At 48.9% G+C, this 17,220-nt stretch overlaps 1 protein-coding gene across 1 annotated transcript in view; it reads left to right on the forward strand.

Moving 5' to 3' along the window:
* Positions 1 to 718: 718 nt before the first annotated feature.
* The window catches only part of LOC120023131 (T-lymphoma invasion and metastasis-inducing protein 2-like), a 75,341-nt gene continuing 58,839 nt past the window's right edge, over positions 719 to 17,220 (forward strand). Inside the window, exons 1-4 of the mRNA XM_038967111.1 lie at positions 719 to 1,854; positions 6,896 to 7,361; positions 9,415 to 9,578; positions 12,534 to 12,758. Coding sequence (XP_038823039.1) covers positions 955 to 1,854; positions 6,896 to 7,361; positions 9,415 to 9,578; positions 12,534 to 12,758 — 1,755 coding nt within the window. The 5' untranslated portion in view covers positions 719 to 954. The remainder of the gene's footprint in view (positions 1,855 to 6,895; positions 7,362 to 9,414; positions 9,579 to 12,533; positions 12,759 to 17,220) is intronic.

The following is a 17,220-nucleotide window of genomic DNA, read 5'->3' on the forward strand; positions in this document are numbered from 1 at the left end:
ATATTAACAGTGCTTCTATAAGTGGTAGCGATTATTGGTAAGTCACTTAGTACATTTTAAGCAGTGCAGGGAGTGGAAGATTATAGCTATTGTAGTGTTGCCAACTAGACTGATAATGCAGTGACTTTACAGTAAGTGAGTCGTAGCTATCTTCAGTAACACATTACAGTTGACAAACAGTTGTCAAATCAAGCCTTTATATGTCTCAAACCGCACCTTGCAGTGCTTTGATTGGCTCCCTTCAGATGTCTGGTCATGCCCATCCTTCCCTAATCTAAAACCCTTTGAGGTTCCCTGGAAGTCATTTCACACATAACAGCCATGAAGGCTTGTTGGTCACACTGGCGCTGATGCCGCCCTGGTACCTTTCCTGGAAAAGGTCTAAAATAAGAAGAACAGGCTGTCTTTGTAATTATTAGATGCTCTCCTGCGCAATTATGCCTTTTTCTTTGGTCTTTTCACTCAGATGTTATCCGATTAAACTTAGTCCGTGACTGATGGCCTCCCATAGGAATCATTAGTCGGTAAGTGTAGTGTGGTAATGTCTATTTGGAATGAGTCTGCTCAACCATGACCAATCTGAGTTACAGTAGCCTCTCAGCACAGTAGTGTGACGACACCTGAAATTATGTCACCCAACAGATGTCTGACTTGCCTTCCATAGTATCTCTGACAGAATTGGTCTCCTTTGTCTTCCAGATCGCAATGGGAAACTCTGAGAGCCAGTACAGCCTTCAGGGGCCCAAGGGCACCAGCTTAATCCTCCCCGGGAAACAAAAACCCTACTCACTAAAGTTCCGCTCAACCAAAGAGGAGGTTCTTTCCCCCCATACGTGGTGGAAAGGTGGGCCAGGGGGCTCGGGTTACAAAGCCAGGGCTGTTGGCCGAGGCTGCCTCTCCCCCCCGCAGAGGAGAGGAGAGCCGTACGTCTCCAGACACTATGATTATGTCACCATGGGGGTGAAGGGCAGTCCAAACTGCCGTCGTTGGCATGACTCCCCACCAGGAGGCGGCTCACAACTCCCATCTGAGAATGGCTGCTGCCCATTTGAAGGCAGTGGACGCCTGGACAGTAGAGCATCAGGGGAGCTGAACGACCATGCTCTGAACGGACACAGGAACCCAGAGAGGATGCCAGGAGAGGGTGAGGGACTGGAGGAGCAGAGCAGTCCCAGGGTGGTCATCAAGAAGGATGGTAGTTTGAGGGTGGAGTTCACCAACACTAACAGTGGTCTGCTCCTGGACGAGGCCTCTGGGCCGGTGAAGCTGCTCAAATTCTCCCCCACCCTAGAGTCCACCCCAAGCCTTCCTGGCAGCAGCAGGAGGCCTGAGGCCCACCACGGAGCTCCGCAGCCAGCCTCAACCTCCACCACCAGGACCAGCAAGGGCAGCTCGCTGAGCTCCGAGGGGTCCTGGTATGACTCGCCCTGGGGGCACAGTGCGGACCTCTGCGACCAGGAGCAGTCCTGCTCCCCCAGTAGGACTATGGGAAACAGTGGGGCTGACCAGTTGGAGGCCTTTGGCCAACAGTCTCCCCCAGTGTCCATATCAGATCTCTATAGGGACCCCAGTATGGCTGTCACCTTCCCCACGGCTAAGGACCTGTCGGCAGAGTACAGGGAATCCCCCCATCACATCCAGCACCGGGCCTCCTTTGTTTCGGCCCTGGACGTGCCTACTGAGGAGGAGTGTCCGGAGGCCAGGCAGTACTCATCCTACACCCTGCCCTGCCGTAAGGCCCGGCCCAGCGGAGAGCGCTCCACCCTGAAGAAGGGCTCTGGCGCGGTCAGAAGTCGCATGAGACGCCTCAGCGACTGGACTGGAAGTCTTAGCAGGAAGAAGAGGAAGACACAGGTGAGTGACTGTTGTATGGGCTTGTCTGTGTAGGTCAGGATCCTACCGCTCAAACAATCTACATCCAAAATTGTGAAGTTTTTTTCAGAAACAATTGTCAATGTCCCTAAGTACTAACCCTACAAAGAGCAAGTAGAAGCGACAGTGGCAAGGAAACACTTCCGCTCAGGTTCTAAACGAATGATGTTCTTCACAGGGTGTATACAGATCTATGAACTATCTTCATGGCTTGGTATGTACAACCAGTATGCCTACAGCTTTGTTTGCAGTTAGTTCTGTAGCCATAGCATATTGCTAGTCTCTATGTAGTCCAACTGTAGTCTGTAATAGAGGTATTGCCTTAGATTTACATGTAGCTTTTTTTTACCCCCCAATTTCGATCTTGTCTCATCGCTGCAACTCCCCAACGGGCTCGAGAGAGGCCGTTCTAAAGCAGCAACCAGAAGCACAGCATGTTCTTCTGTTTTCACCTCGACTACTCTTATGTTTTACAATATTTTCTTCTCATAGAAGCCTCAGGAAGGACATTCTCTTTTGATAATTGTGGTATATATTTTGATGCGTCCTCCGAAACATGACCCGCCTAACCGCTGTCGTGTCTTTGGCATCATTAAAAGTGAAGACTGTTATTTTAGCAAATCAATTCTCTGTAATTATTATTACGTGATTAAACTAATAATGTAAATTTAATTAACTAGGAAGTCTTCAGATTACAAATTTATAATTTTCTGAATATAACTCTTCAGATATTTTAATATCTGATCAATTAGTCTTCTATTAATGAATTATTTTTTACCTCACGTCAGTCTCATTCCAAACGTCATAAATTGTTGGTTATCTGCACGAGCCCAGCCTTTGCTATGACTCATCCATACACCAATTGGCTTAATCATTTATTTACTAACTAACTAAATAATCACAGAAATGCATAAACAAACAAACAGTAGTTATTGGTTACAAGGATAGGGACGATTCCCTTGTGGGCTAAGCTGATATGAAGGCTTGGTGGACAAAGGGAACTGGGTGTGGACTGAGAGAGAAAGACAAAAGGGATCACTACACACAGTTGATAATTATATATATTTTTTAAATATTGAAATGCTAATCCTTTGCACATGAACACTCACTCATTCGGGAATAATTGCAATCAATATATATTTACGCCCGTGTGTCGTTGTGATCTCTGTTGGAATCCAGTCCAGCTGGAGAGTTCATCCGAGTCGCTCGCTCTCTTTCTGTTTTCCTGAAGATCAGTCTTTCGTGGTTAGAATGGATACTTCAGAGTACCGTTCAGAAATGTTCTCGTAGAATAGATGTTTCGGCGGTTGTCGGTATTCACATTCCAAGTTTACATAATTTCTAGCTGCAGACTAGTAATTAGTACCTAAGATTTGCTCCTATTCTGTAGGGATCGATAGTCTCAGAGTTGAATCTTTTCCAGCCGTGTAGCCAATGCTCCACGTGGTATGGTTAGTAATTCAATAACTATTCGCAATCACAGCTCACACTGTGGGTTTGCTCAGTCTGAAGATGATTTTCTTAGGAGGGTGTTTTATGCGTAACCATAGAAAAGGCGGTTCCAGATCATGTCTGTGCTCACGGCGGCGGGCCAATGACTTAGTTCAACTTTAATGGGAATACAATTCTCTCACATTAAAGGTTTAACATCACATTACATCATTTCACAAATAGTTTCATCTTTACTCATTAATTTTATACAAGAATTAGATGCAAACCTCATAACTGAGGCACCTGTATAAACAGAGTTAGGGTATTGTGGCTGTATTGTCTTTCATGGGGTCACAAACATGAAATGAAATGGACCGGGTCGTAGCTGGCTTCTCCACCGACAATTTACACATTCTCCAAAATATGGATATGGTTCAGTTCTCAAATTCTGTGATGTAGTAGAATTTGGCGGGAGTTCCTTTGTTCTACTGTGAAACTCTGCACGAAAAGGGGAGAGAGTCTCCGCCAGGAATTTACGACCTCAGATAACAGAACCTGGGCGTAGGAGAGAGGGGGAAGCCACAATCTATACCCATAAAGGGCCACGTCATGACACCGCGCTCCTTAACACCCGGATGCTTAACCCGGAAGCCAGCCGCAACACTGTCGGAGGAAACACCATTCAACTGGTGACCGAGGTCACTCGGGAGGCCCTGCATTTTTACATTTGAGTCATTTGGCAGAAGCTCTTATCCAGAGCGACTTACAGTAATGAGTGCATACATTTTAATATTAGTTCATACTGGTCCCCCGTGGGAATCGAACCCACAACCCTGGCATTGCAAGTGCCATCCTCAACAAACTGAGCCACACGGGACCCCCTTAGCTGCATCAGGTGTGTCTAGTCTCCTTTGGAATTTCCCTGTTTGAGATATGAATGTCTGTAGCTCCACAGGAGAATATGGTTATTATGTGCTTGGCACAGACCAGTGTTCCAACCCTGTTAGTGTCCTGTTAGGGAGGGGGGAAGAGGAAGCAACTCTCTGGCATATTCTTGGCTGGGGACTGTTACTGGTTACCTGGGCCATGTGCCTCCGTGGTCGGTGTCGTCTCGCCAGGAACACAACGTCGTCCCCGGTCCCGAGGACCACAATACCAGCTGTCTGAGGACCGAAAACCACAGGGTACCGCAAAATGAAATTTGCAACGCGGATGGTGCATTGTGTAGGGACAAGAGATGCAGTAGTCTAACGGAGAGTAAGGCATGAAACCGAGAGGAAGGATGAGAAGCCAAGGGGTCTGCAGATTCCATGACTACGTCTGGGTGGGTACAAGAGATCATGTCAGTTTTGTGTTGTTACTAACCTCATGCTAATGGAGGGAATATGCTAAATGCCATGTGTTGGATGCATAGCTTGCCATTGTAGGTGATTTGCTGTTGAGTGTGGTGGTGTGATTGTTTGAAACGGCATGTTATTTACCAGTTTACACCAGGTCTGTATGACGTATATTTCAGTGTTGCAGCATGGGTCAGACGGCTGAGAACTGGACCTGTAAAAGGACACCAGACTGTTTTGTACGGGATAAGAATAACCATGACTTGTATGCCAAATCACTGGATGTGTTTGTGTAAATCTGTGTTATGGATCTGCAATAGCTTATTTAGAGCATTTAGCCCCATAAATCACAATAGTCATATTTTCTGCAACAAAGGCTAAGTAGGTAATTGCTAAAACTGCGCGTTGTAAGATTTTCCCACATTAGTTTACCTGCTCAAAAACGTGGCCCTCTGTGACTTTGTCTTTAAATCAAACATTATGCACCAATTCAATAGCTCTTCTAAACTTGAACACACTTTTCAGACAATGCCAATATAATTGCTGTAAGACTTTAAAATCTCTGTTGCAGTGAAACTAAGTCCCAGCTCAAGATTTAGAAACCCCACCTCACTCATAATGATGAGGTTGTCATGGTGATTAGGGTTTGGTGGAGCTGCTCTGGGCTCTACTCACCACCCTGTCCTGCTCTCCAGAGAGCCAGTCTCGTAGTATGTTCTGTATGGATAGGTGCTCGTTCATTAGGGTCTGACAAAGGAAATCGGGGAAGGTAAAAGGACTTCCCTGAAGCACAGAGAAGGATATATGCTCATTAATTTGGGTTTGACCCGCGTTGGGGGTAAAGCTTTCACTCTAAACTACTAGACCTCACTTAAGCCCTAATAATCTCCTGCCATGTGTTGGGTTTGGGAAGAGACCTAGGACTCACAGCTTCCCTGCACTATTGAACTTGTTGACCTTTTCAGTGAGAAGGAGGAGGGCGTATGGAGGACTGTGATTTTAAGTTGTTCTGGTTCCCAGCGCAGCTTCATAGGTCCATGAGAAACTCTCCAACAAACCCTGGTCAATCCGAGTAACACTCAAACCCCCATTCTCCTTTAAACTCCACCCTACCTCAAATGTGTGTCCTCTGTAGGCATTAGGCAACCCTGGCCTTCAGGAGAGATTAGTAATGAGCAGAGGGATATTTTTAGAGATAAATGGTCTCTTTCAGTGTTCGGACTCAAACTGTAAATTCTTCATGGGCAAATGTTGGAGCGTGATGTTTCCAACTGAGTTCTGGATAGTTTAATTGGAGCCATTCAGAGTTTTTATAGCTTCATGCTGACACATTCACTGGGTCTCTTTGCCCTCTGGTGACTCTGGAGTCCAGGACAGAGACCGTTCAGGGGCCCACCCTGGCCTTGTTCTGCTCCTGTCTGGGGCTCTTCGCTGGGCCTCTTGTTTCACCAAGGCCACTTAATCACCCACAGCTTCCAGTTGGCTCATTGATTCATATATCACCAAATCACGGCATCACAGCCCCTTTTCAACGAGTCAACCCAAATCAGGACTAATTCCAGCTCTTGTTCCCCTCCAGCTGGGCTCCAGAGCTCAGCTGTGGTTTAGGGTCGCACTGCACCATCCGAGCCAGCCTCTCAGGTCCAGTCCAGGTCCTTATGAGAAACAGCTGGGGGAGAGGTGGAAGGAAAGGGGTGATTAGGGGAGACTGCTGGAAGAAAGAGAAGACTGAGGGAGAAAGGGGGTAGACTGAGCGAGAGACTGGGAAAGGGCACCAGAACACTGTTTGTGTTTGAAGTGCACTCAACCCAGTTGCCAGGGGAGACCAGATGCTGCAATCTATTGGAGTGCAGGTGGGCTTTCATTACCACTGAAAGAGAAAGAGTTCAATCCCATGAAGTAGTGTTCTACTGGGGTCAGGAAACCAGGGTGCCCTCACAGACGCAATTAAATTGTCTCAGTCTTAAGAACTTTAGTCGCCAGAGTGCCAGGTTCAGGAATTGAAGTGTTTTTGTTGTGGGACTCCTCACTCTCTCACCTCATACCACCCTCTCTCCCTACCCTCTCCTCACTCTCTCACCTCATCCTACCCTCTCCTCACTCTCTCACCTCGTCCCACCCTCTCTCCCTACCCTCTCCTCACTCTCACCTCATCCTACCCTCTCCTCACTCTCTTACCTCATCCTACCCTCTCCTCACTCTCTCACCTTGTCCCACCCCCTCTCCCTACCCTCTTCTTCTCTCTGTTTTTCCAGGAGCCCCGGTATAAGGATGGCAGCGAGGTCTTTGACAGTGGAGTGGATGGCCTGACAGCTGACACCAGCTCTCCCTCCCAAGTATCCAGCCTGTGGTACCCTGGCGGTGTGGGGGCCTCCCGGGCCCAGTCGGCAGGGGCCCTCCACCACAGCAACGATGCCCTTCGTCAGAACATCTATGAGAACTTCATGCGGGAGCTGGAGACAGGGACTGGACAGGGCAGTAGTGGAGGAGGGGGAGCTGGTGAAAGGAGAGACCCGTCTACGGGGACAGAAGAGGGGGAGAGCAGCAGTGAGTCTGCAGGGGGCTCTCTGGAGCAGCTGGACTTGCTGTTTGAGAAGGAGCAGGGGGTGGTACGCAGGGCCGGCTGGCTGTCCTTCAAACCCCTCCTTACCCTGCATAAGGACAGGAAGCTGGAGATGGTCACACGCAGGAAGTGGAAACAGTACTGGGTCACCCTGAAAGGTGAGTACTGTAGGGGTGGGTGAGCAGAGGGAAACAGGGTTTGGCACATTGCCGTCTAAGGTCCAGTCGATCAGAATTTAATTGGACCTTGAATAGCTGACTGAAATGGAGTGGAGCTTGATGCTTTCTAGGTTGGGTCACATTGAAAGGTGAGTTAAAGGTGTGAGGAGAGTAGACGGCAACAGAAGGTCAGAGACTATTCCAATTTTCAGGTCCAGTCGATATGACCACTGTATCATGGAATACATCAACTGAAATGTAATTTATGCTGGGAGACAGAGGGGAAGGACAGGTTCAAACTTTAAATCACATTAAAGTAGAACTCTCTCTTAAGTGATACGTCTGTACTCTCTTTAAGTGAGGACAGCAGCTTCATGTGGTTTCTTTTACATAGCCTGTGCATTACATTTACCATAGACTGATTCTTCACTATCCTAAAAGCGTACAGGGAATTATTCTGGTATATTTACCTGCTAAATGGGTAAACCTCAGGCCAGGTGCTAAATGGGTAGACCTCAGGCCAGGTGCTAAATGGGTAAACCTCAGGCCAGGTGATAAATGGGTAGACCTCAGGCCAGGTGCTAAATGGGTAGACCTCAGGCCAGGTGCTAAATGGGTAGACCTCAGGCCAGGTGCTAAATGGTTAAACCTCAGACCAGGTGCTAAATGGGTAGACCTCAGACCAGGTGCTAAATGGGTAGACCTCAGACCAGGTGCTAAATGGGTAGACCTCAGGCCAGGTGCTAAATGGGTAGACCTCAGGCCAGGTGCTAAATGGGTAGACCTCAGGCCAGGTGCTAAATGGGTAGACCTCAGGCCAGGTGCTAAATGGGTAAACCTCAGGCCAGGTGCTAAATGGTTAAACCTCAGACCAGGTGCTAAATGGGTAAACCTCAGACCAGGTGCTAAATGGGTAGACCTCAGACCAGGTGCTAAATGGGTAGACCTCAGACCAGGTGCTAAATGGGTAGACCTCAGACCAGGTGCTAAATGGGTAGACCTCAGACCAGGTGCTAAATGGGTAGACCTCAGGCCAGGTGCTAAATGGGTAAACCTCAGGCCAGGTGCTAAATGGGTAAACCTCAGGCCAGGTGCTAAATGGGTAGACCTCAGGCCAGGTGCTAAATGGTTAAACCTCAGACCAGGTGCTAAATGGGTAGACCTCAGGCCAGGTGCTAAATGGGTAGACCTCAGGCCAGGTGCTAAATGGGTAGACCTCAGGCCAGGTGCTAAATGGGTAGACCTCAGGCCAGGTGCTAAATGGGTAGACCTCAGGCCAGGTGCTAAATGGTTAAACCTCAGACCAGGTGCTAAATGGGTAGACCTCAGGCCAGGTGATAAATGGGTAAACCTCAGGCCAGGTGCTAAATGGTTAAACCTCAGACCAGGTGCTAAATGGTTAAACCTCAGGCCAGGTGCTAAATGGTTAAACCTCAGGCCAGGTGCTAAATGGGTAGACCTCAGGCCAGGTGCTAAATGGGTAGACCTCAGGCCAGGTGCTAAATGGTTAAACCTCAGGCCAGGTGCTAAATGGGTAGACCTCAGACCAGGTGCTAAATGGGTAAACCTCAGGCCAGGTGCTAAATGGTTAAACCTCAGACCAGGTGCTAAATGGTTAAACCTCAGGCCAGGTGCTAAATGGGTAGACCTCAGGCCAGGTGCTAAATGGGTAGACCTCAGGCCAGGTGCTAAATGGTTAAACCTCAGACCAGGTGCTAAATGGGTAGACCTCAGGCCAGGTGATAAATGGGTAAACCTCAGGCCAGGTGCTAAATGGTTAAACCTCAGACCAGGTGCTAAATGGTTAAACCTCAGACCAGGTGCTAAATGGGTAAACCTCAGGCCAGGTGCTAAATGGGTAAACCTCAGGCCAGGTGATAAATGGGTAAACCTCAGGCCAGGTGATAAATGGGTATGTGGACCCTCAGCCTTCCTTCCACTTTACTGTAAAATGACTCAAGATCAGCAGAGACAAATAAATTACAGTTTGAGGTCATTCTTCTGAGGTGTGGTCTTCCTCCCTCTAACAACCATCCTCTTCCTCTCCCTGCAGGTTGTACCTTGTTGTTCTATGGGAAAGGTTCTCCAGAGCAGGAGCTGTCTCCGCGCTACGCCCTGTTCGCAGAGGACAGCATCGTCCAGGCCGTTCCTGAGCACCCCAAGAAGGAGAACGTCTTCTGTCTCAGCAACAACTACGGCGATGTCTACCTCTTCCAGGTGAGGCAGGCCGACTTACCTCACTCTCCAAACTGAACAAAGTACTGTCGATGCCAACAGTAGTTACCCCAATTGATGGAGATGCCGGAGAAGCTTGTAGATGCTAAACTGTCTGTTCTGGGGGAAAATCCACGTGTTTTGTATACATACAGTACGTCGCCATGTGCTCACAGAGGTCACACTAGGTCATACTACCGCTGTTTGAACTGCATTGCTCAGTCCAGCTGGTCACTCCTCCACAGTTACTGCCTGCGTGGCGTTAGCTTAGCGTTAGCTCCCTGAGCACGTCGTGGTGTTGACGGTCGGCTTTCCCCCATCGCTCGGCTCCCTGTCAAGCTGAGTGTTCCAGCTAATTCAACACACAATTAAGGAGCAGAAGCTGTTACTTAGTGGGGAATGTTTTGTGTACCCTGAAAGGAACGTGTGCCCTGTGCTGCCGTGGCAGCTAACCTGGTTTGATAGCCTCTTCCTGCTTGGCCAGTCAAGCGAAACGTGTTCTGGTGACGTGTCCACAGTGGTTTTGTCTGCTGCTAGATTACACTGACTGTGTCCTTTTCTGATTAACATGGGTAACCGGGATTTCAGCACTGTTCTGGGAACACTCTTCACATTTCCCGGGAAAAAATAAAAGGACAAGACCCGGCAAATGAACATTCCCCCCCAATGTCAGAATGAATGCAATTCCACAACATGCTCAGCATCAGATTAGCAAAACATGTAGTGGTACATTATCCAAACAGGTTGTTTCATGGAAGCCTTTAGTCTAGCGTATTTACTTCACACAAAGTCGCCATAAATTCACAGCACACGCGTAATAGACACCGTCAGACTGCACATGCAACCAGAATGCAGTTAATGAACCCTACAGGAAACCTCTACTGTTTAGCCTATAAAAGAACGTGTGCCTCTTTGAGCTGACATTGTGACCCTTCAGACAGTCCCACATTTGATAGGTCTTTGCACAATCCACTACATAGGCATCTCTGTCAGAGATGAAGTCTGTTAACAATTCCGAGGCATCAGGGGAAATGATATCGTCTCCTGTCATAGAGCCTAGGCTATATTCCTATCCAGTCCCAATCCCACTGAAGCCCCAAATCCTGACTCCTGTCTCGTATGAAAATTCCTAACTTTATTTTGTAATCCATAGGTTGTATTATCAAAGCATGTCTCTTGCCTATGCATGTCAAAATACCGCGCTAACGTTTCTCCCACTTCTCTGCACTGTCTCGTACTTCCTGCCCATATGAGAGCGTCGGTAGAGAATGTGTGATCAACCAACGGTATGGGAGTAGAAATTTATATTTTTAAAACAGAGTTGTTCCTCATTAAGATACCTTGATATTTAAACTATGTCCACTCTTCATCTCCCCGTTATTCATGAGCTGATCTGCTGTATGTATAATCGTCAACTATATTTTGCCATATTGAAGGAGGTTATCTAGCAAGCTTAGCAACTTTGGCCATTTAGCTTTTTTTGACTGCCGTTACAAAGTTTGTATGCTTCGACAACGCTGTACTCTGGAGGCGCTCTGTGTCAAGAGAACCTTCTGCTGAATTGTAAAAAAAAAAAAGAAGAACCTTTTATTTAACTCGGCAAGTCAGTTAAAAACAAATTCTTATTTACAATGACGGCCTACCCCGGCCAAACCCGGACGACGCAGGGCCAATTGTGCACCGCCCTACGGCCGGATGTGATGCAGCCTGAATTCGAACCAGGTACTGCAGTGATGCCTCTTGCACTGAGATGCAGTGTCTTAGAAATGCGCTGAATTAATTGAGGAACATGACAACGCTCAGAATTTCTACAACAATGTCATTGACGAAGAAAGATAATTACTCTGTAATGACTAAATCTCGGTTTCATTTGCTCTGAAACGTTTACATAGTGGCGCAGCCAAGTCGACAAGACGGTGCCGCGTCCCTCTTATTTCGAGAGCTCTGGCGTCTTGGTTTTAAAAGCTCTAAATGTGCACTTCCGATTTTTGCTGTATTTCCCGTGACTCTCGGGAGAAATATGAATTGCTCCCGGTATTGAAATTTGGTATATTTTCAGGAAAATATGAATCCCTAGTGTGAGGCGAACAAACACGCTATTCACCATATTCAGGCTGTATAATAGTGGATGGAGATGTTTTACAAGTGTAGTTACACTCATACGCACTCGCACACACTTGTTGTGTATTTTTAGACTGTATAATCGAGTAGATCAAGTTAATGATTCTAGCTCGTAAATGATTATATGGAGAAGATTTCAACTCCAGCCGGAAGGTTTCTGTTTGGGTTCATATTTTGAAGAGCATCTGACTCCCTGACCTTATGTTCTCTGATGGATACAGAGATTCTTGGGGCCTTGATTTGCCCCCGGTAGTTTTCCCCTCTCACGTTTACGAGCTTTTTCTGAGTGTATCGCATGAAATCCCAGTTGTGGTGTTCGGAGTAAAGCTAGTAAAATGGTGAAGTGGACTTAACATTTCTCCAGAGTCTTAAGAGGTCAGGAAACCACTGACGCTATAAACTGGAGCACTGTAGAACCCTGTGTTCTCTCTCTCATTGTGTCCTGCACGAGTCACTCCTTCTCCCTCAGATTCCTAGCAGATTTCATACCATGTCCTCTGATCATTTGTTTTGTATAGGTATATTATCCTTTCAAGATTGACTGTATTGACTGAAGTTACGTAAAAGCGCATAGATTGGGGAAATCTGATATTGTGGTGATATGCCGTGATGAGTATAGGAACACAATATGCCTTAGAGCTGTCAATCATCCGGATTTAGAGTCCCACCCTTAACTTGTCGTTCATGACGTCACCATCATCGCTGCGTCCTGCAGTGCTCATACCTTCTCCTAAACCGTTGAGAACAGATTATTTTACAGTAATAATCTAGTTTGTACATTTATGGTCTAATCTCAAACCTCCATCTAATGTCCCACCTTCACCTCTGTGTGTTCAGGCCAGCAACCAGACAGACATGGAGAACTGGGTGACAGCCATCCACTCTGCCAGTGCCTCTCTGTTCGCTAAGCGCCATGGGAAGGAGGACACGGTACGTCTGCTGAGGAGCCAGATCAGAGGCCTGCTGCAGAAGGTAGACATGGACGGTAAGATGAAGAAGATGGCTGAGCTGCAGCTGTCCATCGTCAGTGACCCTAAGAACAGGAAGGCCATCGAGAACCAGGTGAGGAGGAGGAGGAGGAGGATGATGAGGATCAGCTGTTGTTATAGCGATTGTGTTGCGGTGTCACAGGGAAGTATTGGTTAGTGTCCCTGAAAGAAACATGTGGTTGTTTTAGTGTCCTGTTGTTCTGTTAAGGTTGCTTTGTTGGGAGTCTAGCAGCCCTAGAAATATGTGAGGTGAATGCGACTAAAACCCCATGTCTTATTTCTGGAAGCGGTAGAAGTGGCCTAAATGTAGCTAGTGGCCGTCAAAACACATACTCAGGGGAGAGACGAGGAAGGCTGCTTCTTCCCATTGCATCATATTGGGAATCCAGATGTTGTGTACAATGGGCTCTCAACATGCGTTATCCCCTGTAAACAGCCTGACTGAGGAGAGAAACCAGAACCAATCACGGATTCTCCCCACAGCTAAAACTGTCTTGTACATGTAACGGCGATGGCTAAAGATGAGCTTATCAACTCCCCACCTACTTAAGCGTATGTATCAGATTCATAGTGAATCTACTTCCACTGCAAGACATGAGAGCTCAACATCTGAATGCGCACGCTTTTCTAATAATCTCAGCAATGAGGTAACATTGCTGTGAAAAAGGTGAATGGCTCATGGGAATGACATGGAGGGCAGTGTCTGTCGTCCGGACTGACGTAGTGTCTGTTTCACGTTAGTTATCACGGCACCTCGGGACAGAGACAGAGCAGTCTGGAGCCAATGATAGGGTCAGAGTGGAAAGGGCGGGGTTAGGCCCCGAGACGGGCGCCCACGGCTGATGATGGGGGGGGTTAGAGGGCAGGGGGTGCTACAAGGGGCTCTTTGATGTCTACTCTCCCCCTTCTCAAAATCAGTGCCAGCAGACCTTTTTTGACCTCTCTCTATTCCCCCTCCATAGTGAAGTTCTAATCAGGTTGCCATTTACAACAATTTGGGGGGGAGAAAAGATGTTTGAAAGGAAAGTCAAAGGAGGCTGTATCTCTAAGGGAAGGCCCATTCCTGCCTTTTTTTTAAATGGGCCTGATATGGGACTAAATAGAGACTAGGTAGGATTTCTCTAAAGCCAGATGGGTGCAGCATGCCTTCACTGTGACGATAGCGTCTCTCTGCCTTAGTCCAGGTTTTGCCAGCTGCACAGAGACACACACATACATACCTCTCTCTGATTCTCAATCTGATAATGGCCATGCTTCTTTGATACGATGACGGATTAACATTGCCTGGCAGAATCAATCAGACATTTGAGTGTGGCGCTTCTATTTGTGGCTATGCACTGTCCAATATTAAACAGTATCAACTATCAAACCCTAATCCGCCTCCCCCTTTTGTATCCTCTCCTGTCCCCCAGAATACACCATTGTTATGGCTTTAGAGAAGCTATGGGGATACAGGGTTATCTCAGCTGATTTACCAAGCATGACGGTTAGGACAACACAGCCCTGCCCAGACTGACCCTGGGATGACACTATATTAATGACACATGCCCATACACTAGATGTCTGTACCCCGGGATCACATTGGCTCCTGAAGGGTATGATGTTGATCATGTCGTTGGGCTGAACCTTTACGTGTGTTGGCGCTGTCTGAACACACAGCATAGTGCAGCAGGCTCATTGTTGGTCTTTACAGTCCTGTTGTTGTGATGGTGGAATGTTCTAGGCTCAGACAGCTCCCCTCCCCAAGTCATTCCCAACCGTGAAGAATTCCATCAATGTGAATCAGCCTTCACGGGAGGACTCCATACTGTTCTGTATTGTAAATGAACTCTCTTCAGACCAGCACTATTAAAGTCAATTATATAGAGAGTCGTTTAACTCCACGGTTTTCTCGTTAAAGTGAACCTCCGAAGCTAACAAAATAAGCACCCTCTCATACTTAGTGTTAAAAGGGCATGTGTTCATTCTCTAGCGTGTGCTTGTTGGTGAGTGTGCTGTGTGTATTTAGGGGGGAGGGTTATATGGTGGTTTGGTGCTTGGCATCTCCCTTCCATGACTTTTATTACAGAGAATAAGAGAGACTGCATTAAACACACACACACACACACACACACACACACACACACACACACACACACACACACACACACACACACACACACACACACACACACACACACACCACATACACACACCACATACACGCTCCACAACCCTCCCTCACTATCATCAACCTTAATGCCCTGCCCTCACCCAGCAGCAGCTTGTGCCCCCCACCCCTACCACCACATCTGTAAGCAATCCCAGTTTGATGGAATGCACCCTAAACTATCTCCCCCCTCCCTATCTCCCCTCTCTGCCTGTCCCTCCCTCCCTCACCTCCCCACCTCTTCAATTGTCCCTCCCTCCTCTTCTCACCTCCCCACCCCTTCAACTGTCCCTCCTCTTCTCACCTCCCCACCCCTTCAACTGTCCCTCCCTCCCTGTTCTCACCTCCCTACCTCTCCAACTGTCCCTCCCTCCCTGTTCTCACCTCCCTACCTCTCCAACTGTCCCTCCCTCCCTGTTCTCACCTCCCTACCTCTCCAACTGTCCCTCCTCTTCTCACCTCCCCACCCCTTCAACTGTCCCTCCCTCTTCTCACCTCTTCAACTGTCCCTCCCTCCCTGTTCTCACCTCTCCAACTGTCCCTCCCTCCCTGTTCTCACCTCTCCAACTGTCCCTCCCTCCCTGTTCTCACCTCTCCAACTGTCCCTCCCTCCCTGTTCTCACCTCCCTACCTCTTCAACTGTCCCCTCCCTCCCTGTTCTCACCTCTCCAACTGTCCCTCCCTCCCTGTTCTCACCTCTCCAACTGTCCCTCCCTCCCTGTTCTCACCTCCCTACCTCTCCAACTGTCCCTCCCTCCCTGTTCTCACCTCTCCAACTGTCCCTCCCTCCCTGTTCTCACCTCCCTACCTCTCCAACTGTCCCTCCCTCCCTGTTCTCACCTCCCTACCTCTTCAACTGTCCCTCCCTCCCTGTTCTCACCTCTCCAACTGTCCCTCCCTCCCTGTTCTCACCTCTCCAACTGTCCCTCCCTCCCTGTTCTCACCTCTCCAACTGTCCCTCCCTCCCTGTTCTCACCTCTCCAACTGTCCCTCCCTCCCTGTTCTCACCTCTCCAACTGTCCCTCCCTCCCTGTTCTCACCTCTCCAACTGTCCCTCCCTCCCTGTTCTCACCTCTCCAACTGTCCCTCCCTCCCTGTTCTCACCTCTCCAACTGTCCCTCCCTCCCTGTTCTCACCTCTCCAACTGTCCCTCCCTCCCTGTTCTCACCTCCCTACCTCTCCAACTGTCCCTCCCTCCCTGTTCTCACCTCCCTACCTCTTCAACTGTCCCTCCCTCCCTGTTCTCACCTCTCCAACTGTCCCTCCCTCCCTGTTCTCACCTCTCCAATTGTCCCTCCCTCCCTGTTCTCACCTCTCCAACTGTCCCTCCCTCCCTGTTCTCACCTCTTACAACTGTCCCTCCCTCCCTGTTCTCACCTCCCTACCTCTTCAACTGTCCCTCCCTCCCTGTTCTCACCTCTTCAACTGTCCCTCCCTCCCTGTTCTCACCTCTCCAACTGTCCCTCCCTCCCTGTTCTCACCTCTCCAACTGTCCCTCCCTCCCTGTTCTCACCTCCCTACCTCTCCAACTGTCCCTCCCTCCCTGTTCTCACCTCTCCAACTGTCCCTCCCTCCCTGTTCTCACCTCCCTACCTCTTCAACTGTCCCTCCCTCCCTGTTCTCACCTCCCTACCTCTTCAACTGTCCCTCCCTCCCTGTTCTCACCTCTCCAACTGTCCCTCCCTCCCTGTTCTCACCTCTCCAACTGTCCCTCCCTCCCTGTTCTCACCTCTCCAACTGTCCCTCCCTCCCTGTTCTCACCTCTCCAACTGTCCCTCCCTCCCTGTTCTCACCTCTCCAACTGTCCCTCCCTCCCTGTTCTCACCTCTCCAACTGTCCCTCCCTCCCTGTTCTCACCTCTCCAACTGTCCCTCCCTCCCTGTTCTCACCTCTCCAACTGTCCCTCCCTCCCTGTTCTCACCTCTCCAACTGTCCCTCCCTCCCTGTTCTCACCTCTCCAACTGTCCCTCCCTCCCTGTTCTCACCTCTCCAACTGTCCCTCCCTCCCTGTTCTCACCTCTCCAACTGTCCCTCCCTCCCTGTTCTCACCTCCCTACCTCTCCAACTGTCCCTCCCTCCCTGTTCTCACCTCCCTACCTCTTCAACTGTCCCTCCCTCCCTGTTCTCACCTCTCCAACTGTCCCTCCCTCCCTGTTCTCACCTCTCCAATTGTCCCTCCCTCCCTGTTCTCACCTCTCCAACTGTCCCTCCCTCCCTGTTCTCACCTCTCCAACTGTCCCTCCCTCCCTGTTCTCACCTCTCCAACTGTCCCTCCCTCCCTGTTCTCACCTCTCCAACTGTCCCTCCCTCCCTGTTCTCACCTCTCCAACTGTCCCTCCCTCCCTGTTCTCACCTCCCTACCTCTCCAACTGTCCCTCCCTCCCTG

Source organism: Salvelinus namaycush, chromosome 28 (assembly GCF_016432855.1).
Source record: "Salvelinus namaycush isolate Seneca chromosome 28, SaNama_1.0, whole genome shotgun sequence".
NCBI classification, from domain to species: domain Eukaryota; kingdom Metazoa; phylum Chordata; class Actinopteri; order Salmoniformes; family Salmonidae; genus Salvelinus; species Salvelinus namaycush.